General features: G+C 55.5%; 2 protein-coding genes across 2 annotated transcripts; both read left to right on the plus strand.

The window, feature by feature from the left end:
- Window positions 1-2,793: 2,793 nt before the first annotated feature.
- Window positions 2,794-5,341, plus strand: LOC128774528 (testis-specific Y-encoded protein 3-like; the record flags this gene model as incomplete). The annotated part of the gene is made up of 6 exons (XM_053893594.1): window positions 2,794-2,976; window positions 3,775-3,933; window positions 4,626-4,703; window positions 4,848-4,959; window positions 5,052-5,197; window positions 5,291-5,341. Coding segments are annotated over exons 1-6 (729 nt in total), but the record flags the coding sequence as incomplete, so codon positions are not given.
- A 6,950-nt stretch (window positions 5,342-12,291) lies between these two features.
- Window positions 12,292-15,012, plus strand: LOC128774593 (testis-specific Y-encoded protein 1-like). The gene is made up of 5 exons (XM_053893660.1): window positions 12,292-12,978; window positions 14,206-14,283; window positions 14,440-14,551; window positions 14,690-14,835; window positions 14,941-15,012. The coding sequence occupies exons 1-5, from the start codon at window positions 12,292-12,294 to the stop codon at window positions 15,010-15,012; spliced, it is 1,095 nt and encodes a 364-aa protein (XP_053749635.1).
- Window positions 15,013-24,544: the final 9,532 nt, after the last annotated feature.

A 24,544-nucleotide genomic window follows, 5' to 3' on the forward strand; every position in this document is an offset into this window, starting at 1 on the left:
GAGTCGTGAGGAGGAGCTAGCCTCGTGAGTGGGATGTGGCAGAGGGCATGAGTGAGTGCACAGGTCCACTAGAGTGTGTCTGTGAATGTATTGTGGCTGGCGCCTGTGAGTACTTTTGCCTGAGACCTAGCGTTTGTGCTGGCAGCGTGCACGTGTCTGTGTCCACGTGCCGCGTGGCCGTGCATCTTTGTGCCTGAGTGAGTGTGTGTAGGCCGTTGGCAAGCGAAGGAAAGAGACTGGGGGCTTTCCTGACTTGGTGAGTAAGGGGGGGCTCCCGTGCCAAAGTGCAGCGAGTGCAATCCCTTCGCGCCTGGGATCGACACGGAGCTAGCTGATCACCTTTCATGACGGGAGGAAAGCCCGGACTTTGCCTGGGTCCGCTCGTCCTGTGTTGCCTTGGCCAGGGGCAAGTTGGGGTTGGGCCACCCATGGCGCAGTGGAGGAGGACCAAAGTTCCCTGCAAGGAAGTGGGCGTTAGTGGAGGGAGGCAGCAGAGAGCATGAGTAAGCCTGGCCCTGCTCCTGGAGCGGCCTAGGGGATCATCGCAAGGCCTTGTGGTCCCAGCCAGGGTATGTGTCTCGATGAACATCCTCCTGGATGACCCTGCAGAGACAGGCCTGGCTGGTCTAGAGTCCCTTGCGAAGTTGGGGCCCGGCCCCGGGACCCCAATACTGTGGTAGGTGTTGTTCAAACTGAAAGGCATTGCCTGCTTGTCCCAGACAGTCCCTGCACCTGGGACCCAGATTTGTTCCCACGTTCCTGCCACGGGGTCTCCCGGCGATGCGTGGGAGTTTGACAGGCCCCATTTCTCTGGAGGGAGTGAGTTGCATAGGTCAGGTGCACCAGGGTCTGGGCCTGCTTTCCTGTCTTGCCCACCCGCTACGTCCTCTGCTGAGGGCAGCTTGAGGGCTCACCACTGGACCTGTTCCTCTCCCTTTCTGGGTAAGAGTTTGCCTCTCTGTCAGTCACACTGGCCACCCCCTCTCAGCCCCCTACCACCTGTTCAGCCTCCCCCCATCCACCTGCGTTTCTATGCATTGCTGTCACCTGAAGCGGTGGTGTGCTGCCTCATATATCACAGCCACCCTGGAGCATTTCTGTACCCCGTTCGTATCCTGACATAGCCCAGCGAGTCTGGAGGAACCTCTTCTGTGTCACGGAAGCAACATGTTGGCCAGAGGGCCCGGCACACGAATTTGGAAATCCTAGAATCCCCCGCCTGCCTGGCAGCCTCCTGGTCCCATAAAGAGGTAGGGGAACACTGCATTCCACCAAAGGGAAAAGGCAATGCATGAGTGTGGTGCCTGGCCAGGCAATGCATCTCGAGCCTCCAATCCTGCAGTGGCTCTGTGTGGTGTGTGTGTGTGTAGCTTATGCTGTCTGACATAGACCGGCAGGGAGTCCACATCACCACTGCCCTGACAGGGAGGGAGACCACATCATCGCCCTCACTGCACACCGTCTGCAGCTTATTGCTTCCCCAAAGTGGTCATGTGGCTTCATGTAGACCCTGGGGCGTGTCCCTCACTTGGGTCCCAACACTGCATCCCCCAACCCCCCGATACCTCTCGGAGACCCTTGAAATCACGCTGCCTGTGGCACAGGGGGACAGTGTTTTGAGCCAGCGCCCACGCTCATGGCAGCCTGCCGCCTAAGTGAGTGGTAAAGGAAATGGGACCAGGATGAACAGACATACGGCCAACGAAGGCCTGGGGAGGGTCCCTGTGAGAAGATGGCCAAGCATTGTGGGAGGAAGGGGACCGCTGTCTGTGGGACAGACACAAGCTCCAGGAATCCCAGGGCCCACGGTCACGGGTCTTTCCTGTGCACTGCCACACACGGGAGCAATGGGCAGCCCATCATGAGAGGGGGGTGTGTGCTTGCCAGTGTGTCACTTTCCAGGCAACGGGGACAAACGGCAAGAGCGGCGCGCATGATACGCAGCCTCCCCTAGTGTGGCGTCCTCTCCACGTCACACACCTCTGGTCACCGACCTTCCCTAGCCGGTGCACTGCTAGACTGCTGTCATGACATACATGTCTTCTGGGAGCAAGGATGGACGTAGAGAGTATGCAAAGGAGGCTGAGCAGATGGAAAACCGGGGTGCACAGACAGCAGGCGCACAGCTGACATGCGTCTCCCGGACAGCCAAGGTGATCCGCTGAGTGGATTTGTCGGACTAGGGGCACAATGAACAAAGGTGGCGGTGTAAATGGGCAAAGCGGGGAGGTCCGCCTTTACCCGTGTGTGTAGATAGCCGCGTGCCCAGCGCAGCGTGGAATGCAAAGGTCGCTTTCGCATGGCCAGAAGCCAAACAGGGCACCCAGAGCGCACAGAGGGCCGGCTGCAAGCCCCCCGGAGGAGTTGCACTGCACGGGGCCCAGAGCCTTCCTGCCTATGCAACAGACGCGCCCCAGTTTCCGGGTGACCTAGGGGCGGGACCGCCGAAGCCACGCACGCCACCGTCCCTATGATTGGTCCTGAAGGCAGTGAAGCGGCCTGGGCGTGGCTTGGAGCTCCCTCAGCCTCAAAGCCGCAGGCGCACACCTCTCACCACAAAGGCCTCCGAGGCAGCATCGGCATAGCGATAGCCACCGCCGAGGCATCCTGGGTACAGCACCATGCGCATGCGCATGCGCCCCCTCGACCTTTGGGCTCTGGGAGGAAGGGGGAGCGAGTTGCCAGCCATTGCCCTCAGGGCTCCACTCACTGGGTCTGGGGAGGGGGGCCGTGCTTTCACCTCCCGCTTCGTCGTCGGTAGGAGCCACAGTTGGTGTCTCGGGCCGGGGCCGCATGTTGCGCGACTCGTGTTTCCGAAACACTGGGGATGCCCGGAGCCCCCATGCCGCCTTCGACCGGGAACGGGGCGGTCGAGAGACGAGGGCCCGTGGGGACACTGGGTCTCCGGCAGGGCCGGAGGTGCCGCAGGCCGAAGGCTCGCAGGCCACAAGCGAACAGCCTGTGCAGGAAGGCCAGGCCCGACCCGAGAGGCAGGTGGGCGGCCCCAGCGAGATATCGGTGCCGCTGGTGCATGACATAGTGGCGGTGGAGGCGCTGTGGGGCCTGGCGGAGGAGGAGGTTGAGGTGGCGGCCGCGGAAGAGGACGCGCCTGGGGAAGAGGGGCATGAGCAGAGGAAGAAGGGGGAGGAGGACGAGGAGCAGAAGCCGGGGAAGGAGAAGGTCCAAGTTCACGAGGAGGAGGACCTGAAGGGCGAGGGGGAGCAGCAGGACCAGAAGAGCAGAAGGAGGAGGAGGAGGAGGAGGAAGAGGGGGAGAGGCAGCAGGAGTAAAAGATTAGAAGGAGGAGGAGCAGCAGAAGCCCAAGCAGAAGGAGGAAGAGCGGAAGGAGGAGGAGTTGGCGGAAATGAAAGGGGAGGAGCAGGAGCAGCAGGGTATAGAAGCGGGCGCGGCGGCGGCCACGGCGCCGGCCGCGGCGGTGGCGGTGGAGGCATTGGCGGCGGCAGTGGCAGGGGAAGGGGACCAGGAGGAGGAGCAGGAGGAGGAAGGGAAGGCGTGCGAGCCATTAAAGGGAGAGCAGAATTGCAAACCGAGGAGGAAGAGGAGCAGGAGAAGGAAGCGCTGGAGGAGCAGCAGCAGGGCGAGGAGGAGGTGGAGGGCAAGGAGGACAAGGAGGAGCGGGTGGAGGAGGAACAGAAGCCGAGTGAGCAGGAAGGCCGATGGGTGGAAGAAGCCCAGGAGCTGCAGGTGAAGCAGGCTAAGAAGGAGCAGGTAGAGTCAGGCCTCCGTCCTTGCCCTTCCCCACTGGAGGCTCTGGAGGCTCTGGAGGCCCTTCAGATAGAGCTACAGCCGGTGAATAAACAAGCCAGCCGGGAGCACGCTCGACTCAAACTCAGGATGTGGCAGAGGCGGCAGCGACATCTGCAGCAGAGAGGTGCCCTTATCCAGGGCATCCGTGGTTTCTGGGCCAAGGCTGTATCCTTCCTGCTGCTGGTGGAGGGTCCACAGGGGGCTGGGCTTGCGCAAGAGGAAGGAAAGGGAGGTGCCATTTAGAGGAACCCAGGACAGGGACTGGAGCTAAGCCACGCTCCAGTGGCCGGGAACGTGCAAACGTGATCCCATCCGGTGGTCCTGGCTCTGCAATGAGTGTGGGAGGAGGGCAGTGCCGGGGTGGGGGAGGCATGTGTGCTTTACGTCGCACCTGGCACGGAAACAGCGCTGGGAGAGTGGGGAGTGGCGGTGGAGGTCCAGGCCAGGTCGGGGAAATGACCGAGGGCTTCTTCCCACACAAAGCCGCGTGGGGGCACGTTTCTGGGTCCCGCTAAGCATCTTGCTGCGGGGAAGGCGATGTGAATGCCCACTGGTCGGCGCGAGACCGGATGTGTGCTGTCTGGCTGTGTGGAAGTAAGCGTCCTCAGTGTCCTCACGAGCACACAAAGCTAGGCGTGGTTGCGGGCGTCTGGGCATGCACAGCCTCCTGTGCGTGTCTAGCAGAGCCCTGCGCGATCCTGAGACCCCGTGGGCCTGGACGCAGCCTGTGGGGAGGGCTTGAGACCCTGGGGGAGGACGCCAGTCCCGGGGGGAGGACGCCTGGATGCTGTCCACACTGGTTCTCTGGTTCGAGCTCTCTCACGCCCAGCACCTGAAGGCTCTTTGACCTGCGGCAGTTTGTGAACCACCCTCAGATGTCAGCCCTGATTAGTAAGCCCGATGAAAGCATGCTTCGCCACATGACCAATTTGAAGGTCGGCCTGGGAGTGGGAGGTGGTGTGGGTGGCTGGCTGTGTGGGGAGGGGAGGTGGTGGGGAGAAGTGATGTGTTCCTTCCTCAGGGGAGGGCGGGTCTCCTGGAACAAGATTTCACATTTCTGCCCCACTGTACCACGGCAGGTGGAGGAACACAAGTTTCCCAGGGAATGCCGGAAGATCCTGCTGTTTTTTGGCAAGAACTCCTACTTCCAGAATGAAGTCGTTACGAAGGAGTATGTCCTAGGCCTTGATGGTAAGTGTCCACTGACTGCATGGGCGGCAGTGGGTGCAGGGTTGAATGTGATTAGTTCTCTGGCGCCTTCTCACATACTCGTCTTCCTGCAGGGTATAGGGCGTCTCATTCCAGTCCCATCCAGTGGTACCCAAGGTACAGACAGGAGGCCTACAGACGCAGGCATGACAACAGCAGCCTCAACTTCTTCAACTGGTTCTCTGACCACAGCTTTGCCGGCTCTAGCAGGATTGCTGAGGTGGGGCCCTGTAACAAGGAAGGGAGGTGATTTTCATGGGTTCCCCCACTGCGTGGGATAGCTACCTGAGGCCTGGCCTGTCTCCCCTACCAGATAATCATAGAGGATCTTTGGCCCAACCCCCTGCCGTATTTCAAGATGAAGGAGGCCCCAGGAGAGAGAACTGAGAGGGAAAGAGGTGAGCAGCCAAGGGTGTGGGCATGGAAATGTGTGTCATGGGGTCCAGGGCACAATTCTCTTCTGCATGGAGGCACCGAGACTCACAGCGGCACAGGAGGTGACCCCAGGTCAAAAGGGCATCAGCCTGAGACAGGGAGTCTTAAGAAGTAACGTGTCAAAGAGGCTTTGCCCCTTTGGGGAGCCTGAAGGTGGGAAGGGGGCTAGACAAAAAGAATGAGCAAAGCGGGACAACCAAAGCTGGCTCATCACATAGCACGGTGACAACTGTCATTCCCGGACCATGAACCCCACCCTCAGGCCTCCTACCACCATCCCACATGTTGTCTGGCTTCTGGATCCCCTTGTCAGCTTTGGCACAGCTTATCACACCCTCCCATCCTACTTTCCGTTTGGAAACATTCAAGCAACCTTACTCAGGGCCAAGATAAGACTCTCACCTGTCCTGTGTGTGTGTGTGTGTGTGTGTGTGTGTGTGCGTGTGTGTGTGTGTGTGTGTGTGTGTATGTGTGTGTGTCTGTCTGTCTGTCTGTCTGTGTGTACCCATATATCCCAGGGATATGCACGATCTTGAGAAGAGTATGAAGGAGCGTCGCACTTCATCGACCCCAGTGGAAACCCTTCCGATGCTCACCGATGGTCCACAAGATTCTCCTGGCCATGAAATAAGGACAAGGGTTGTGGTGACACGTGGCGCAGGGCGGGGGTCCAATACATTTGAAGAAATATAGAATGGGAGATAAACAGCATGAAGTGTTTGTGTGTGTCTTCCTCTCAGGTTCGCTCTGGGGCGTGTCCATGTATACATGCGGCTGTCCAGAGGTGTAAGTGTTCTGTGCCTGCACATTGGAGTTCCAAGGAAGGGCGGGACGTAGGACATTGTCCGTAGGGATGGGTCACACATTGGGATTGCATGTGAGGTCAGTAAGATTGAAGCAATGGGGACTTGAGTGAGGGAGGCCAGGGCACAAACCTGAGAGAAAGGCCAGTGCCCAGGTTCATAGCTTTCCTGTGAAAATGAGGAAATTCAAGGAAACGGAGAGGCCAGCACAGGCCAGGGATGTCCAATATTCAGGGATTGGGCATGTCCATGATGGTGCCCCCAGAATCCCGCATGGGGACACCCTCAGTCATGTTGACTGAACCGCCACACAGGGAGGAATTCCCAGGGTTGATTACCCTCTGGTTTTCAGACGTCTACCAATGCAGACTGTCTTGTGGACAAGGTCAGGATCTCAGGACCAGCCACACATATTTGAGGGATTGTGAGCAGGTTGTAAGATTGGCGTCCAGGGGAAGGAACCGAGGGACCAGAGGCAGAGTGGGTGGGTAAGACCGATGAAGTTCTGCTTCAGGCAGAGTTGACAGGGACAACATACACACTGCAGAGAAAACAGCCCACTACAGTCTCACGCAACTCCAAAATCACAGCGAACTTTTCTGGTTCCACTTCCTGAAGCTGAGCCTCCCAAACACCGCTTCACTTATTCTCACACACACACACACACACACACACACACACACACACACACACACACACACAAGACTCCTGAAGGAGTCCTAGTGCTGATGCCCTTGTGTGAACTTTGCTGTTTCTGAAAAGACCTCTGGTTACGAATGGGTGGCCCGGATTGCAAGCCAACAGAGGGGAGGGTCGCGGGGAGGTGGGGCTCTTCAAGGGATGAACACGCCAACCTCTCCCGTGTGCCCTCTGCCCTCTCATCATCAGCCGTGATGAGTCGGGTGATGCTCTTCCTCTGTGTCCACAGGCTTAAGCCGTGTGTCCAACACGCCATGTGAGACTTGTGAGAAGACTCCCAAGTGCAAACACCAGCAGGCGCTCAGGGAGGTCGCCTCGTCCCAGGCAGCCTGTGTTCCTTTGCCTGAGTGCCAGGACAAAGGCTGCCTCAGCCACATAGGGAACGATGGACTTGTGAGGCCTTAGCATTCTGTGCAGAGGTCCCCGGCAGGCCTGGAGCTTAGAAAGGACTGGGACGAGCCTCACCTGCGAAGACGTGAGTGCTGGGATACTCCTTACACAGCAGATGGCTGCTTGCCAGAGATGTCTGTGCTAGGGATGGGGCAAAAGCTCCACCGTGCGAGCAGTGCAGTCGACAGAGTTCAGCCTTGTCCATCGCAGGCTCTTCTGTATCCCCATGTAACACGGCCCCCAGCACAGCGTGCCTGACACTGACCTCCCGACACTAATATTCCTGTCTCCCAAGCTGCCCAAGCTCCCCAGGATCCCCACTGCACAGCTCTGCAGTACAAGAGCCTTCTCTGCAGTGGCTCTATTCCAGAGAAGGCGTGGGCAGTCCCAATGCATGGAGGCCTCTTGCCCCTATCATATGCAGACAACACGGTCAGCGGGGTGTCAGCACGCTGTGGAGTTGAGGATCTGTGCGACCAAGCCTTACCTCTTCCAGGGCAGAGGCTGTCGCACTCTCTAGAAGGGAAGGCAGGCCTTTCTCTCGCTGCTGTCTGCACACTGGCTGGAGAGGCACGTCTTCTCAGCTGCTTGATGGGTAAATGTCAGGGTACCCTGGAAAAGCTCCCAGTGCTGACCCGAGTCTTTGGGTGTGAACATCCAAAGAAAGTATGGCCAGTGATTGTGCAGTGGGAATACGGCCTCAGTGGTCATGAGGCTGGGCCCTTTGGGGCATCTTCCTGCACAAGCAGGCCGTTACTTGATAGGTCTTGCCGAGCAGGAACACTTTAGGGGACAGGTGAACACAGGGTCCCCCACATGTTAATATCTCCAGCCAATACCTCCTTAGGGGCCAGGGTGACGTTTCCGCCCGGCCTGTCCCAAAGACAAGGTACGGACAAGGTGTGGGTGTGGAATGCACTCACGGCACCCAGAGCCAAACCCTCGAGTGTGGACACTTGAGGTCCGTGGGCAGAGGCCTCGGTGCTCTGTGTCCGAGGGATTACAGCCCTCATGCTGCACACCCGGCATCCCCGGGTGTCCTCCCGTATCCGCAGCTCTCCCCGGGGAGCCCTAGGGTCCAGGAGCTGCTAAACCCCCTGCACAACTGTATCTGCTGCCCAGCGGCCTCTTCCACCCCAACATCAGCGTGTGTGGGCTCCAGAGTGCTGTCCCTCGAGAGAGGACACCCTCAGCAATTCAGGAGCCTTCTGACTTCCATGTCTCTGAACCACACGTGTCTCATTGGCCTGTCGGGATCGTCACGTTGTTCTCTGTTCACAGGAAATGTCTCGCATTGCCTGTGCTCCTCTGTCTCCCTGAGTGAGCCCTGGCGTGTTTGTGTCTTTTCCTGGCTTTGCCTGTGCCGACACCTCTCTGGTGATGCCTCCTTGCCTGGCCTAAGTGGGCACAGCTGTACCCGTGTAACCGCCTTCGTCTCTGCACACCTGTGTGTTGGGTCAGCTGTGGCTCTGGTGGCCTGTCTTGTCTTTGGTGTATGCTTCTGCGCTTGAGTGTGCTTCCCTCTGCATTCAACCCCTTTCTTCCACTGACAGATCCAGTTGCTGTCCTGCTGTCAGGTGGAGGGGCTTCTGCGTGTTCTGTTCTATGTTCCAGGAGCCAGAAATCCTTCCGTGCCTGTAGGACCTTCGTCAGAGGATTGGCCATGCACTCACTGCCAGCCAGTTAATGTCCCCAAATGCAGCTGGCTTGCTGTGAGCATTCCGTCACACCTCTATTTTCTGTCCTTCTGTTTTCAAACCCTTTGCGCCCGAGGGGCTCAAACGTCACTGGCCGGCACATTGCAGATGCAGGCGTAAATTGTGAAAAGCGGACCGGCAACGTTTTCCCACTTACTCTTTTGCCACGTGGCATGTTCCTGGCTGGGAGAGACTTCCCCCTGCCAGTGTGTGTCTCGTTTCCGTGTGCCTCCTGTGTGTTCTGGTCCCTAATTTGTCCATTACGTCCTACCTGGGAGTCTGATCCATGTTTGCAGGAACGAGGCTGACACCTTTGACTGCTGGGTTCTGAGCTCAGCTTAGTCCACCAGGACTAGTGCGTGCCTGAGGGACACAACGGGCAGTGACGGATGTGCCCGTATCCTTCACGTGCAAGCGCTCCGTCCAGCCACCTTCACCGGGACATTTCTCAGCGACCCCTCTTTGTGTGTGGTGAGAGCACTTGCCTCTGAGAAATCTGACGAGGCGGTGAAGCATTGCTTACGGCTGCCCTGTGCAAGTTAGATCTCCAGAACTCATGCACATGGCATGACTGCATCTTCACACCCGAGCCCCGACACCTCCTCATCGCACCCTCCCCTGATTAGCACCACTCTACTCTCTGGTGGACTGCATGCCTTTAACTCCTTTAGTCTCCTCAGGAATCCATCAGGCAGGGCTCACCACCACTGTGCTTCTGTCAGGGGCTGGCTTCTTTCAGTGAGCCCAGTGCTTTCTGCACTGATGCTCAATGCACCCGCAGAAGGGTGAGCCACACTAAGCCCGGCGGCAAACCCTTTGGCCCTACGTTTCCCACACGTGTGCCTGGTGGCAGAGGTGCACAAGGAGCCTGCCTGCATGCGTCTCCCAGGTCCTCCACAGGGTACAAAGTACCGCCTCAGGAGGCTGATCCGCATCACATGGGCATAGCTCTGCTTGCACGTGTTAGCCTTTCGTATCATACAGGCAGCCCAGACTTAGAAATCCTGCTACCTGCTTACAACTATCCAGCCCTCGTGCTTCTGCAGACGCTCTGTGTCTGTACAGACATTTGAGTCACGGTCTCGTGACCTTCCAATACAGCTTGATGGTCTGTCCTTAGCTTACAGCCTGGGATGCGGTTCTCACTCATTGTCCTCCCCTCGGGTGCGAGTTTCCTCCATCACTGTGGTGGAAGGTAACCTTTATCACCATACGTTGGCTTGAAATTACTGGGCGGATCACCTGTCTGCGTCCGGGGATCCGAAGGAGACCTTGGCTCTTTTGCTCACGGTCCACCCTTTCTCTGTGATGAGTCGCTTTGGATGAGAAGCTTGCCAGAGGCGAGGGGGCCTCAGAGTTGAGCACATTTCCTGGGCATCTGTGAGAACTTCGTTGGTTCCACTCGGAAAGCATTGACATTCATGGATGTGCAGCCTCTGCTTTTGCTTGAATTTGCCGAGCTTTGGGACGTGATTTCTTCCCGCATGTGCTGTGCCTAAATCTCTGCTGTGTCTTTACGGCAGTCCCGTTTCCTGTCTCCTGCTGGTAAGTACAGGACTTCCAGCAGCCCTGTGGGGAACGGGTCCTTGTTTTCTTCCCTGCGGTGCCCTCTTCCTCACCCCGAATGACCTCACTGCAGCTTCCTTCTAGTTCAGCGATCGTTTCAGACTGCCCTTAAGGTCCAGGTGGGAGCGGTGCCTTTTGTGCTGAGGGCTGACCACTGTAGAGCATTCGTCTCTGTGCAAATTGCACAGGTGAATTTCACCAGGTGAAAGAGAGTGCACACTGCAGTTGCCCTGTCTTCAGAGTCAGCCCACCTGTCTCCGCCTCGGCTGCCCCTGCTCTCCTTCCTCCTACCCTCTCCTTGCCTCCCCCTCCCTTGTCTTCTTCCTGTCCCTCCCTCCCACTTTCCTTCCAGCTCTCTTTGTCTTCGTCTCCCTCCTCTCCATCACTAATGCCTCCCCCTGTCTCCGCCTGTCTTCCTTGTAATAGGTGCCCCTCTGTCTCTTCTTGTCTTGCTCCTCCTCCCTGTCTCTCCCGCCAATCTCCCCGGACTCTCCCTCTCCAGGCTGGTCTTCCCCTCCACTCGTCCTTCCTTCATCTGCTCTGCTAGCACGTGTCTCTCTCTCTCCCTCTATAGCTCTGTCTCTCTGTGTGTCTCTTTTTCACTGTCTCTCTCAGTGGACCTTCTGTGTCTGGGTGCATGCTTCTTCAGAATTCTTGTTGGTGCCTGGGAAATGGGAAGGGAACTCGTCTGCTTTCGTGTGTACTAGTGAAAGCAGGCACGGGGCTTTCTCAGAGACAGACACAGACAAGTCTGCAATTCTCGGTGAAGGGCCCCTACGTGCCCTGCGTGGTTGGAGTCGTCCTCCTTTTAGTGGAAGGTTAGATTTCAGGACCGGAGCAAGCTGCTAAATCCTACTACCCCATCTCCCTGGCGCTCTGTACGGAGATCAGTAGGGCACCAGTGGCAGATGGTGCTCTGGGGGTTGTTCTTTGCTCTGCATTGCAGTGCAGTGAGGTCTACTGAGCTGTGTTCTTGCAAGGACATGGCGGTGGGGTGGGTCTAGGGTGGGTGTCACTGGTTCTGGGTGGGCACCCACCTTACCGCCGCCCTCAGCCTGACGGCCAACGAGGAGATACCGTGGGGACGGCCATGTGGCCCCGGTAGGCGTGACACTAAGGACTTCTCCAGGCTTTGCCCCAGCTTCATGAAGAAGGGGCAAGGCACGGAGCAGGGAGTGGCTCACGGCGTGGACGATCCTGTGCTGAATGCTCTGGTGCCCGTAGTGAGGCCTCTGGGGAAAGGGTGTACAAGCGACCACAGACTGCGCGATACCGGGGACCTCGCAAGTGAAGGCTGGAAGGTGACAGCGCTGAAGAGGACATGCGGCAAACGGGGGCCACGCTGGCACCTTGGCACTCGCTCCAGAGCCTGGACCGGCCATTGGCGCGCGCTTGCTGGCGGCCAGCACCCTGTCTTGCTGTCTTGCAACTGATTGCTCCCCGAACCTGGCCAGCTGGCCTGACCTGCCCTGGAACCACTTCGCCCCCAGGCCGCATGCGCACACTCTTCACTGCCTCTGTCTCGGCCCCTCCTCCACAGCAGCCACAGCCAATGCGGAGTCCTCAAATCCCAGAGCCTGTGCGCCTGCGCTCAACTTTGGCGGGCTGCGGCGGGAGGCTTCAGGGAGCTAATGGTCTTGCGGCCAAGGCTCCCCCCACCTGCTGCCGTTTCCTGTCCTTGTCCTGAGGCTGCCCTAGCTACACTGGGGCCGGGGCCGAGCGTCATGGCCAGCGTGTCGCGGTCCGGACAAAGCGGAGATTCCCGCCGACCCTGGGCCCTGATCGTCCCGGATGCGAAAGGTGGAGAGTCCCGGCCCCGCGGGAATGCAGGGGCGCTGGAGGGCGTGGGCTGGCCGCAGTCCCCAGGTTCAGGGGCGGCAAGCGCCCATCCTGTGCAGGAAACCCAGGCCGGGTGTGAGATACAGGTGGCAAGCCCAGCGGAGGAATTGGTGCTGATATTGGATGACGGAATGGTGGCGGCTGAGGTGGTGATCGGGGAGGAGGAAGAGGACGGCGAGGCGACCAAGGATGAGGTGGCTGGAGAGGAGAATTCTGAGGAAGCCAAGCCAGAAGCAGAGGACATGCACGAGGAGGAGGAGGAGGTGGAAGTTGAGAGACAGCAGCAGGAGGAGTTTCAGGAGCAAGAGGAGAAGCGCGAGGCAGATGCAGAGGCGGAGGAGGGGCCCCAGCTCTCACAGCCGCTGCAGCAGCAAGAGCCAGCGCTGCGTCCTGCCTCAGCCCAGGACCCGCTGGCAGCACTGGAGCGTCTTCAGCTGGAGATCAGCGCTGGGAATGCCCAGGATTCCAGGGCCTTATGGCGGCTGAAGCGCAGGATTCTTCGGAGGCAGATTTCTTACCTGGATCACAGAAGGGCCATCATCAAGCACATCCCTGGCTTCTGGGCCCAGGCGGTATCCTTCCTTGTGCTGGTGGGTGATGGCGGGGGCTGTTGTGCAGGAGGGCTGGGCACTGAGAGCAGGGTGCCTCAGGGCGATGGCCCCCAGAGAGGAGAGCTGGGGAATGGTCCCTGGCCCTGGGTTGGTGTGGTCTGGGATCCAGTGTAAGGCCTTGGACAGGGGCGGTTGTTGGGGATGGGGGGACTTGGTGACTGGGTCTGTTTCCTCTAGGTCTCCGCCAACGTTGGCCTGCAGGCTGGTCTCAAATATTACTTGCAGACACGAGCCATGTGTCCCCATGCTACCAGAGCTAGGGTAGCACAAAGCAGCCTTCACTCAGAGCAGATAAGGCAAGGAAACATTTCGCTGCAAAATGGGAGAGTTACGCAGGCCGCACACCCACCTTCACATTCACAGGCTGTGCACGTTTCCTAGCAGTTCCTTCAAAAGAGAGCATTTCAGACACACACTCATGACCTTTAGTGGAACCACGCCACGCCCCTTTGCCAGACAGTAGGACGACTGAGACCCACTCCGAATGGGGTACAAGCTGCCTCCCCAGACCCTGACACATGACACACACACACACACACACACACACACACACACACACACACACACAGAGGATTCTCTCCTGGTATCTCCACCCCTGCTTCCCTCTCTGTCCTCAGGCTCCGGCTCGGTCCCACCCATGTCTTTCTCTCCGGACTGGCTGTGTCACTGTGTCTAATCCTTTTCCCTCCTCGGCCCTCCTCGGCCGTGCTTCTCGATCTCTTTCTCCCTCCCACACCCTCTGCTTGCAGCGTAAGTGTGCAGTCGGGTTCCTGTAAGCCATGTTATTCCATCTGGACTCAGGAGGCTGGTGACAACATAGGTCTTCACGGGAATATGCCAAGAAACCCAGCCGTGAGGAGGGGTCAGAGCACATGCCGACATCACAAGCTATGATGGGCTGCTGGCAGCCCACACAGGTCAGATATAGGAAGGAACTGTGAGGCGTGCAGGCAGTGGAGTCTCTCCCTGCTGTGTGCAGACAGCGTGGGAGGTACAGGAAGCCAACGGACTGCCCAGTGTCGATGGGGTCTGATGCATCTGCAGAGGCTGAGGAGTGTGGGGACTAGTGTTTCCTGGTCTTTCTGCACATGCCGTGATCTAGTCCCTTGCTCTTAGCCTGGGAGGGTTGGAGGGGGGCTGTGTCTGTTTCCACAGCATCTGAAGGCACAGCTCCTTGACACAGCACAGATTCTGAATCACCCCCGGTTGTCGGCCATGATCGGTGCCCAGGACAAAGACGTGCTCAGCTACGTGGTCGACTTGGAGGTGAGACCGGGGAGGCTGTGGCTGGGGGCCGTCCCGTCGGGTGTGGGATTTGGGCAGGAGAAGGTGAGGCAAAGGTGCTCACCCTCACAGCCAGGCAAGTAGCTCAGGACCCCGAGGGAGGACACTTGCCCCCTCCTGTCCCATTGCTCACGGCAGGTGGAAGAAGTGGGCCATCCCAAGTACCGCTGCAGAGTGATGTTTTTCTTTGGGGCCAACCCGTACTTCCGGAACCCAGTGATCATTAAGGAGTTTCAGCTGAGCTTTGCTGGTAGGGTGTGGGTCCCATGATGGTGCGGGGCAGGGGGATGAGGAGCATGAATCAGGGGCAGGAGGGAGGGAGAGGGGGAGGGGCAGGTGGGTGGGGAGGAGGCCATCAGCTTGCTCCTCAAATCCTCTCTTCCTGCAGGCTACAGGGTATCGCGTTCCACTCCAGTCCAGTGGTTCTGGGATTATGAACGTGGAGCTCCCAGTCGCAGGCATGACCCCACCAGCCTTAACTTGTTCAACTGGCTGTGTGAGCACAGCTGCCCAGGGGCCAACAGGATTGCCGAGGTGGGGCCCCTGAGGCCTTCGTCAGCAGTGGGGATGTGGGTGGCCCCCGGCCAGAGAGGAGAGTGGGCTATGCCCAATGTGGCGCCGGCCTGTGTCCTCTTCCAGATCATCATCGAGGACCTGTGGCCCAATCCCCTGCAGTACTACCTGAGGGAGGAAGGGACCAGCAGACAGTGATCTGACGTGCTCACGTGTCGGTGAGGACCCCAGTATGCGGTGTGTTGACCTGCGTGTTGTATGGGCAAGGGAACGTGGGCCACACATTGGCTTGGAAATGGAAGGTCCGCCAAGACAGGGACACAGGTAGCATGGGGAGAGGGTGGGAGGATGACAGGGGACCTGCAGAGACTCAGCTGCAAACACACAGAGGGTCGAAGCCTGCAAACCAAATGCAGTTGTGCTGTGGGCTGGGGCTTTGGAGAGCAACTGGGGAGGAGCAGTGCTTCACCACAAATGCTCCCCGTGGATGTCCGCCCTGTCCCGGGCTTCCCCCTGCTCCTTCAGTCTGGATTTGCCTGCCAGTCTTTGGGTCAGGAGCTGCCGTGTCCCCAGGCGCCACTGTGGTGAGAATCTCGCACTTCCTTCCATGTGCCCCACCACGCCATGTCCTCCCGCAACCCGACAGCCATTCTTAGAACTGGTCCAAGGCCATTGGGGGCTGGAAATGAATCCCTGGGTGAGAAAGCAAGGGGGATCGCAAAAGGGCGAGGCACAAGAGTGACACCATCTGGGATGTATCTGCAAATATCCCGTATCATTCTTGGTGTCTGTTGCGTGGGGGTGCGTGTGTGCGCGTGTACGCAAATGTGTCTGCGTGTGCCCACATGTGTCAGGGGCTCTGCATCTGTGTGGGCGTGAATGGCGCAGAGCTTCTATCTTTGCCCATGCAGAAACAATGGAGGACGCCACCAGTGCTGGAAGAGATGGGTGGATGAGTCTCCTGTCTTCTACGTGCCCCGGAGAGAATTGAGGAAGAGATAACGTGTGGCAGCCTTGAAGAGGTTCCACGATGTTTATGTGGACACATACAGGAAGCTAAAAACCCTTCTGTTTTTGTGTATGTGTTTGTGTGTGTTTATGGGGGACGCAAGGAGGCTCGACGAGAACGGGACCTGAGTGTGACTGTCCTAGCCGCTGCCCGGGTGATTCTGTGTGTGCAGGAGAGGTGCAGTACTGGGGTGGGGCCGGTGTTGCCATGTGCACAGAGGCCTGCCTTCTTGGGCAGGAAGAGCCTGGAAGGAGGAGGAGGAAGAGACAGACCTGTTATTTGGAGATTTATTGTATAGGCCAGAGCCGAAAGGCAGGGAAGGGGATTGCACAGTGGGACCAAATTGGTCCATTGGGTCGTGGTACAGTGTGGCCAGGACTCGGGGGGTTTTCATCCAGGACCCTTGCTCCCAGAGGGGTGTTGTGTCCTTGGTGAGATAGAATCCAGTCAGCAAAGCCTCCAGTCAGGATCAGAGCTAAGACCACATGTCCCCGGACAACTCAGGAGCAGGCAGCCTTCTCATAGTCGATGGCAGTATACCTTGCTGCTGCCTCCCACACCCGGGGCTCCTTTGACCCCGAGCCCTGTCCTCAGACAGTGGCTCAGGATGGGAGATGTGTGAGGGGGAGGGGCAGGTGTGGGTTGTGGGCAGCAGCGAGGCTTATGAGTGGGAATTCATGGAGAGAGTACGCACGAGGGCAGAGATCCAGCGTGAGTTCGTGCGAGTGTGTGTGGGCGTCTGTGGCAAACTGGGCCTGAGATCCGTGGTGGTGCCGGCAGTGTGAGCGTGCATATGTTCGTGCGATTGCGTAGCCGTGTGTCTCTGTGTGTGCAGGAGTGGGTGGTTAGGCCACTGGAGAGACAAGGAGAGACACAGCGGTCTGTGTGAATGAGGTGCTTATGTGGGACGGTCAGGTGCCAGAATACAAGAGTGCAGTCCCTTCCCTCCTGAGTCCTGATGGTAATCGCTGGGATGGGTGCAATCGTTGCTGTGCCAGGGGGCTCAAGTCAGGATGCAAAAGGGAGATTGGTGCAAGGTCAAGAGGGGGGCCGAGGGGAGGACAGCCTGTGTCCAGTGGCCAGTGGACCACTTGTGAGTAAGTGTGCTTGTGTGTGTGTTAGTGTGTGTCTAGGTGGGAGTGAGTGTGTGTGTGTGTGTGTGTGTGTGTGTGTGTGTGTGTGTGTGTGAGTGGCTCTGGTGGGCCGACAGTAGCAAATACGTAGGGGCTACATGGTGTGCCCAGGCTTTGTGCACAGGGTAGCTAGGGAACCCAACCTGTCAGGCTACGTGGTGTGCAGAGGGCGTAGGTATTTCCCTGGAGGGAGCCGTCTAGCAAAAATCTCTGCTCTTGGCAGACGAGCCATGTTTTGTCGCCAGTCAGCTCTTCCTTGGGGCTCTCCTCTCTGCTTCCTGTGCACCAGGCCCAGGGAAAGGGAGGAGCTGGGACCCTAGACCTCAGGTGACTTGAGTCCCCCAGGGGTGCCATAGCAGGGTGGTGTGCGTGATCCATGTGTGGATGGGCAGGTGAGCAGCCTGCCAGCTGCTCTCTGAGGGGACAGTTCCTTGCCAGCAACAGCTCTCCCCGCAGCACAAGATCACCACTGTCGCTGCAGCTGGGCTGGGGACATGTCAAGGTGTGTCCCAGAACTGTGTTCCCCTTGCATGTAAGTGGTGCCAGAATGCGCCTCTCAGTCCCTGTGCGGGTGACCCTGATTAGCCTCAGGCTTTGTCGACTCCTGGCCTCATGTAAATGGGGAACTGGGTTCCTTTCTCAGTGTCTCAGCGGTTGCATGTCGACAGAGGATGCTGTGGACATTGTGGTCAGGATTCTGACCGGGCTCCCCCCGCCCTGCCCCAAACCACAGTGGGCAGCACATGGCCCACTGTGTGTGCGCTTTGGGGAGGCTAAAGCCGTACAGCCCCTCCAGTATTCTTCTCAGGTGGTGGACGGTCAAAGGGGCCTAGGGAGGAACACTGGTCCCAGTCTGCTGCCGGCTGTGCCCACAGGTGTGTGTGCCCAGCTCCTTGACGCTGAAGCTGCAAGGCTTCCGCACTGCCCCCAAAGCCCCATCCCTAGAATTTGCGTGTGGGCCAGATGGAAGTGAAGTCCCAGTGACCCTGCGGGATCACAGCGGGTGGTCTCGTCTGTGCCTGGCCACCCACCTACCTGCCTTCCCCGCAGCCCGTGGCCCCCATACAGGGCTTTCGGTAAACACACGGCCACCGTCCAGCATGAGAGGAAAGGCTTGACGGTGTCCCAGTACCGCTGGTCATGTGTTGGCTGCTGCCAGCTGACAGCATGGAGACCCCATGGCCCAGTGGAGGATGTCCGACCTGTCCTACAAGGAACTGGGGACGACTGTACGGATGCATCAGGTCCCATGCAGTAACCTAGGCCTGACCTTATCCGCCTAGGGGGTGATCGAAGCGCCTTGGGGTCCCAGGCCTGGCATACGTGTCGGTGAGCTTCCTCCTGGATGGCGCTGCCGACACAAGGCTGGCTGGTCAGGGGTCGCGTGGGAGGCCCGTTGGGTCCCGGCCTCTAGGTCCGATACTGCTGTAGGTGTTGTTGAAAAGACAGAGCACGATATGACCATCCCTTGGGTGTCGCTGCACCGGGGATCCCGTCGCTGCTCCCAGGTTCCCACTACCGAGTCTCCCCGGGAGGCCTGGGAGGTTGCCAGGCTCCTTTTGCAGGGACACAAAGGCCTGTGAGAGCCCATCCGCAGGGTCCGGTGCTCATTGCGGATGACTTGGGGGCAGTGCGAGATCTATTGCTCCCGTCCTTAGAGGAGATTGTGGTAGTCTTAAGGGACAAAGATGTGCCTGGAGAATAGAAGGATGTCCAGAGGAAGCATTGGAGGAGGAAGAGGACGAGGAGGAGTAGGAGGATGAGGAGGAGTTGGAGGAAGAGGATTGGGAGGAGTTAGAGCTGGAAGAGAAGGGTGAATGATTGGGTGCAGGAGAGGGAACAAGTGGAGGAGGAGGATGTCCAGGATGAGGAGGAGCACGAGCCAAAGGAGCAGGAGCAGCTGGGGGAGGATGTTGAGGAGGACGAGAGCAGAGGGAAGAGGGTGGGGAGAAAAGATAGAGCCAGGGTTCCAGAGCATGAGTAGAAGTGTAGGAGCAGAAGGAGGAAGAGCCCGAGGAGGAAGAGGTGGAGGGAGAGGAGGAGCAGGAGGAGTTGGAGGAAGAGGATTGGGTGGGGTTAGAAGAAGAGGAGGAGGAGAAGGAGCAGTGAATGACTGGGTGCAGGAGAAGGACAAATGGAAGAGGATGATGTCCAGCACCAGGAAGAGGAGGATTACGGGCCAGAGGAGCAGGAGCAGCTGGAGGACGGAGTCGACTAGGACGAGAGCAGAGGGAAGAAGAGGTGAAAGGTCAGAGGTAGGGCAGGAAGGGCAGTAGCAGGAGAGGACCTGGAGAAGGAGGAAGAGTCCTAGGAGGAAGAGTTGGAGGAGGAGGAAGAGGTGAAGGACGAGGAGGATCAGATGGAGGAAGAGGACTGGGAGGAGTTACAGGAGGAGGAAGACGAGTGAATGATCGGGTGCAGGCGAGGGAAGAAGTGGAGGAGGAGGAAGTCCAGGACGAGCAAGAGGAGGAGCACGAGTCGAAGAGCAGTAGTAGCTGGGGAGGAAATTGAGGAGGACGTGAGCAGAGGGAAGAAGAGGAGGAGGAGGAAAGGTAGAGCCAGGGCTGGAAGAGCAGTAGCTGCAGAGGGGGAGCAGAAGGATGAAGAGGCCCGAGGCTAAGACTTCCAATACTGTGTTGAATAACAGTGGAGGCGGTGGACATTCCTGTCTCGTTCGTGACTTGAGCTGAGAGCTTTTGCTCCTTGAGATGATATTCACGTTGGGTCGTTCATACATGGCTTTATGATCTCGATGTGTGCTCCTTCTATCCCTACTTTCTTGAGGGGTTTTACCAGGAAAGGATGCTGTATTTTGTCCATCACTCTGTCTGCATCGATTGAGAGGATCCTGTGGTTCTCGTCCTTTCTTTTATTGATGTGAGGAATCACGTTAATTGTTTTGCAGATGTTGAACCAGCCCTGCGTCCCAGGTACAAATCCCACTGGGTCGTGGTGAATAACATTTTCATGTATTGTTGGATCCGAGTGTCTAATACCTTGTTGAGGAGTTTTGCATCCATGTGCATCAGGGAAATTGGCCTATAGTTCTCCTTTTCAGTGGGGTCTCTTTCCGGTTTTGGAATCAAGGTAACGCTGGCTTCATAGAAAGAGTTTGGAAGTTTTCCTTCCATTTCTATTGTGAGAACAGCTTCAAGAGAATAAGTGTTAACTCTTCCTTAAATGTTTGCTGGCACTCCCCTGGAAAGCCATCTGGCCCTGCAGTCTTCTTCCTCCGGCAGGTTTTTGATTACTAATTTGATTTCTTTACTGGCGATGGGTCTGTTCAAATTTTCCTTTTCTTCCTCTTTCAGCTTTGGTAGTGTATACATTTCTAGGAATTTGTCCATTTCTTCCAGATTGCCCATTGTATTGGCAAATAATGGCTCCTAATATTCTCTTCTTATTGTTTGCCTTTCTGCTGTGTTGGTTGTGATGTCTCCTCTTTCATTCTTGCGTTTCTTTATTTGGGCCCTTTCCTTTTTCCTTTTCATCAAACTGATGACTGGCTTATCAATTTTGGTAATTCCTTCAAAGAAGCAGCTTCTGGGCTCATTGATCTGTTCTCCTATTTTGGTTTGTTTCTTTGTTTGTTTGTTTGAGGTTGTTTTTGTTTTTGTTTTGTTTGATTTTTGGTTTCAATAGCATTAATTTCCGTTAATCATTGTTATTTTCTGTCTCCTGAATGTTTTGGGTTTCGTATGGTGTTCTTTTTACAGCCTCTTAAGGCGTAAGGTGAGGTTGTGTCTCTGAGATCTTTCTTTCTTCTTTAGCAAGACCTGACTTGCTAGATAGGTCCTCTTATAACCGACCCTGGTGCGTCCCAGAGGTTTTGGGTTGTGGTGTTATCACTGACTTCCATATACATTTTCATTGACTTCCGTATACTTTTTATATTCTCTTTCAACCCTTGCTTAGCCCGTTCAATCTTTAGTAGGATGTTCTTCAGTCTCCCAGTATTTGTTACCTTTCCAAATTGTTTCTTGTAGTTGATTTCGAGTCTCTTAGTGTTGTGGTCTGAAAATATGCACGGTGTGACCTCGATCTCTTTGAACTTCCTTAGGGATGACTGTTTTCCCCAGCATATGATCTATAGAGGAGAATATTCCGTGAGCACCGGAGAAGAATGTATATTCTGCTGCTTTATTATGAAATGTTCTGAACATATCTGTGAAGCCCATCTTGTCCAGTGTGTCATTCAAAGCCCCCGTTTGCTTGTTGATTTTTCGTTTACATGATCTGTCTATTGCAGTGAGTGAGTGCATAGAAGTCTCCTCCTATGATGGCATTACTAAGAATGAGGTTCCTTATGTTTGCGTTTAATTGGTTTGTATATTTGGTTGCTCTCAAATACGCCACATAAATGTATCCATTTGCTAGGTCTTCTTGGTGGATAGACCCCTGAATTATGACATCATGCCCTTGTGTACCACTTGACACAGTCTTAAATTAAAGTCTAGATTGTCTGATAGAAGTATGGCTACTTTGGCTTTGTTTTGTTGACGGGTAGCATGACAGATGATTCTCCATCCCCTTCTTTTCACTCTGAAGTTGTTTTCACATCTAAAGTGGGTCTCTGGTAAACAGCATATCGATGGAACTTGTTTTCTCATCCATTCTGTTCCCCTATGTTTTTTGATTGGAGCATTCAGTCCACTGACGTTTAAAGTAGTACTGAAAGACACGATTTTATGGCCATTATCTTGTTTGAAGAGTTGGAGGAAAACATATCTATATATCTTTATATCTGTATCTACGTCTCCATCTCCATCTATATGTATATGTGTATGTGTATGTATATGTGTATGTGTATGTGTATGTATGTATATGTATATGTATTGTATTAACTGTATCTATATATCTATATCTATATCGATATGTATATGTCTATATACATCTATATATATAATTCTATATCTATTTGTATATATAAATATAATTATAAAGATAGATAGATAGTTAGATAGATAGATAGATAGATAGTTAGATAGATAGATAGATAGATAGATATCAATTTCCCTCTGAGTGTCCCCCCTTAAAATTGCATGCAGGTGTGATTTAGCGGTCACAAACTCCTTTAAATTTTGTGTATCTGGGAACCTTTTTCCTCTGTTTCTATTTTGAATGATGGCCTTGCTGCATAAAGAATTCTTCACTGTGGATGTTTCTAATTCAGCACTTTGAACGTATCCTACCACTCCTTTCAGGCCTGCCAAGTTTCTCTGGATAGGTCTGCTGCAAACCTGATCTGTCTTCTCTTGTAGTTTAGGGACTTGTTTCCCTTGCTGCCTTGATGATTCTCTTTGCCTGAGTACTTTGTGAGTTTGAATATGATATGCCTTGCTGAGGGTCAGTTTTTGTTGAATCTGATGGGGTCCTCGGTGCTTCCTGGATTTTGATGGTGTGTCTTTCCCCAGGTTAGCAAAATTTCCCACTATGATTTGCTCACATAACCTTTCTACCCCTTTTTCTCTCTCTTCCTCTTCGGGACCCCTATGATTCTGATGTTGTTTTTCGTTCTGCATGAGTCACTGATTTCTCCAATTCTTCAATTGTGCTCTTTTCCTTAATCTCCCTCGATTTTGCTGCTTCCATAGTCTCCATAAGTTGGTCCTCTGAATCGCTGATTCTCTGTTCTGTCTCATCCATCCTTGACACCGCTGCATCCATCCGTCATTGCAGCTCAGTTATATCATTTTTAATTTCATTCTGGCCAGTTTTTACTGCATTTTTTCTCTGCACAAAGGGACTCTAATCTACATTGGACTGCAGCTAGTATTCTCATAATCGTGCTTCTAAATGCTGCTTCAGACATCTTGCTTGTGTCTGTGTTGGTTGAATCCCTGGCTCTCGTTTCTTCAGGCTCTTTCTTTCTGGGTGAATTCCTTCCCTTTGTCATTTTGAATGGAGAAAAGGAACTCATGAGGTAGAAAATTCAATGAAATATTCAAATCATAAAATGTTAAAAGTAAAAACTTAAAAACACACATGTGAATAATGGAATGAATGATGCTAGATTCTAGGCATGTTTCACCTGGGTGTTGAAAGTGGTTTTGACACAGGAGAGAAAAAAACGTGGGAGTGGAGAAAAATTTAGAAAATACTAATAAAAAATATTAAAAAGGGAAATGTTGTGAGAATTTGAAAAACCAATACACTGAAGTAGACTAAAAGGAGAAGATGGGAGTAAAATAGAATCTGTGAATATAGACACAAAAGGAAAGAATCATGTAGAAGAGTATTAAAGAAAGTTAGTAAAATTTCCACCTGCCCAGTCTCCTTCGCCTCTCCGCGCACAAAAGCACCTCCCTTCCCATGCCTCCTCGCTCTGCAAGTTCACTTCTGCATGCCACGTACCTGCTGAATTCGGTGGTTCAGGATATGCAGATTGCTGTGCTAATCCTCCAGTCAGTTTCCTGGGTGGGTAGGATGGTTTAGTGTTGGTCTGGCTGTATCTCATGCACGCGAGACACTTAAGAAGCTTCCATGCTGTCTGCCATCCGGGCTCCTCCCCAAAGAGGTGAGATCTGTAGCACCAGTTCTCCGATATGAGACATCCCACAGGAAAGTTGTGGTCGGTGACAAAGCGGAAAAGGGCATGTACCAAACAGGGAGGTCACCCTGGAGGGGGAGGCAGAGAACCTGCTCCAGACCTGGGAGGGGAGGCAGGGGCTCAAATGCTGGAGCCACGCCCACTGCCCTCCAGCTGATTGTTCCTGAACAGCAGCCAACTGTCTGGGTCTGGCCTGGAGCGCCTTCACCCCAAGGACCCATGGTCAAAAAGTTCACTGCCTCTGCCTCTGCCTCTCCCCCACCTCCACCGCAGCCACAGCCACAGCCACAGCCACAGCCACAGCCACAGCCACTTCAGTGTCCGAAGGGCCACGGGGCCGTGGGCGTGCTTCCCAAATGCTGGTGGGCTCCAGAAGGAGGCAGCAGGCATTTAAAAACCTTGGGCCTTGACACTCCACCTGCTGGGCCTAGTCTGGAGCCTCATGCCTCAAGTTCCCACTCCTTCTGCTCTATGGCCCTAGCCTGAGGATGGGCTAGGGCCCCAAAGCAAGGGAGTCCTGTTCCGGAAAACGCTGAGATTCCTGACAATACCGGGCCTCCATTCTGCTGGAAGAGGGCGTTCGAGAGTCCAGGAATCGTGGCAACACCCCTGTCTCAGTCCCAGACAATTTCACTCATTCATACGCACTCACACGCACACGCACGGGCACGGGCACACACACACACACTCCCCCTCTGTGGCTGTCTCTAGTGGCGACTTACTCTCCTTCTTCGGCCTCCTTCCATGTCCCTCTGGCCTCTGTCTGTCTCTGAGTCCCTGTGATCATTTTCTTGAGGGAACGCTTCCTCCCTCCCGCACCTCCATCTCTCTTTCTCTGTCTCTGTGCTGTCCTTGCACAGTATCAGTGCATCTGGGTTTCCGTGAGCTGTGCGTGTCCATATGGACGGAGTAGGCTGCTGATGGCACAGGGCTGCAGGGGAACACACAAAGGAACGCACAAGTACCAGGGGTCAGAGCACATCCAGACCTCCTAAGCCGTGACTGCCTCCAGGCAGCCCACACAAGCTGGGTATACAT

The sequence above is a fragment of the Panthera pardus genome, unplaced genomic scaffold (genome assembly GCF_024362965.1).
Source record: "Panthera pardus isolate Hobbes unplaced genomic scaffold, ASM2436296v1 HiC_scaffold_333, whole genome shotgun sequence".
Classification (NCBI taxonomy): Eukaryota; Metazoa; Chordata; class Mammalia; order Carnivora; family Felidae; genus Panthera; species Panthera pardus.

Coding starts and splice junctions, on each gene's coding strand:
- LOC128774593 (XM_053893660.1), top strand. CDS start 12,292: ATGGCCAGCGTGTCGCGGTCCGGACAAAGCGGAGATTCCCGCCGACCC. Junction 12,979..14,205: donor CTGGCTTCTGGGCCCAGGCG/GTATCCTTCCTT, acceptor GACACAGCACAG/ATTCTGAATCACCCCCGGTT. Junction 14,284..14,439: donor GCTACGTGGTCGACTTGGAG/GTGAGACCGGGG, acceptor TGCTCACGGCAG/GTGGAAGAAGTGGGCCATCC.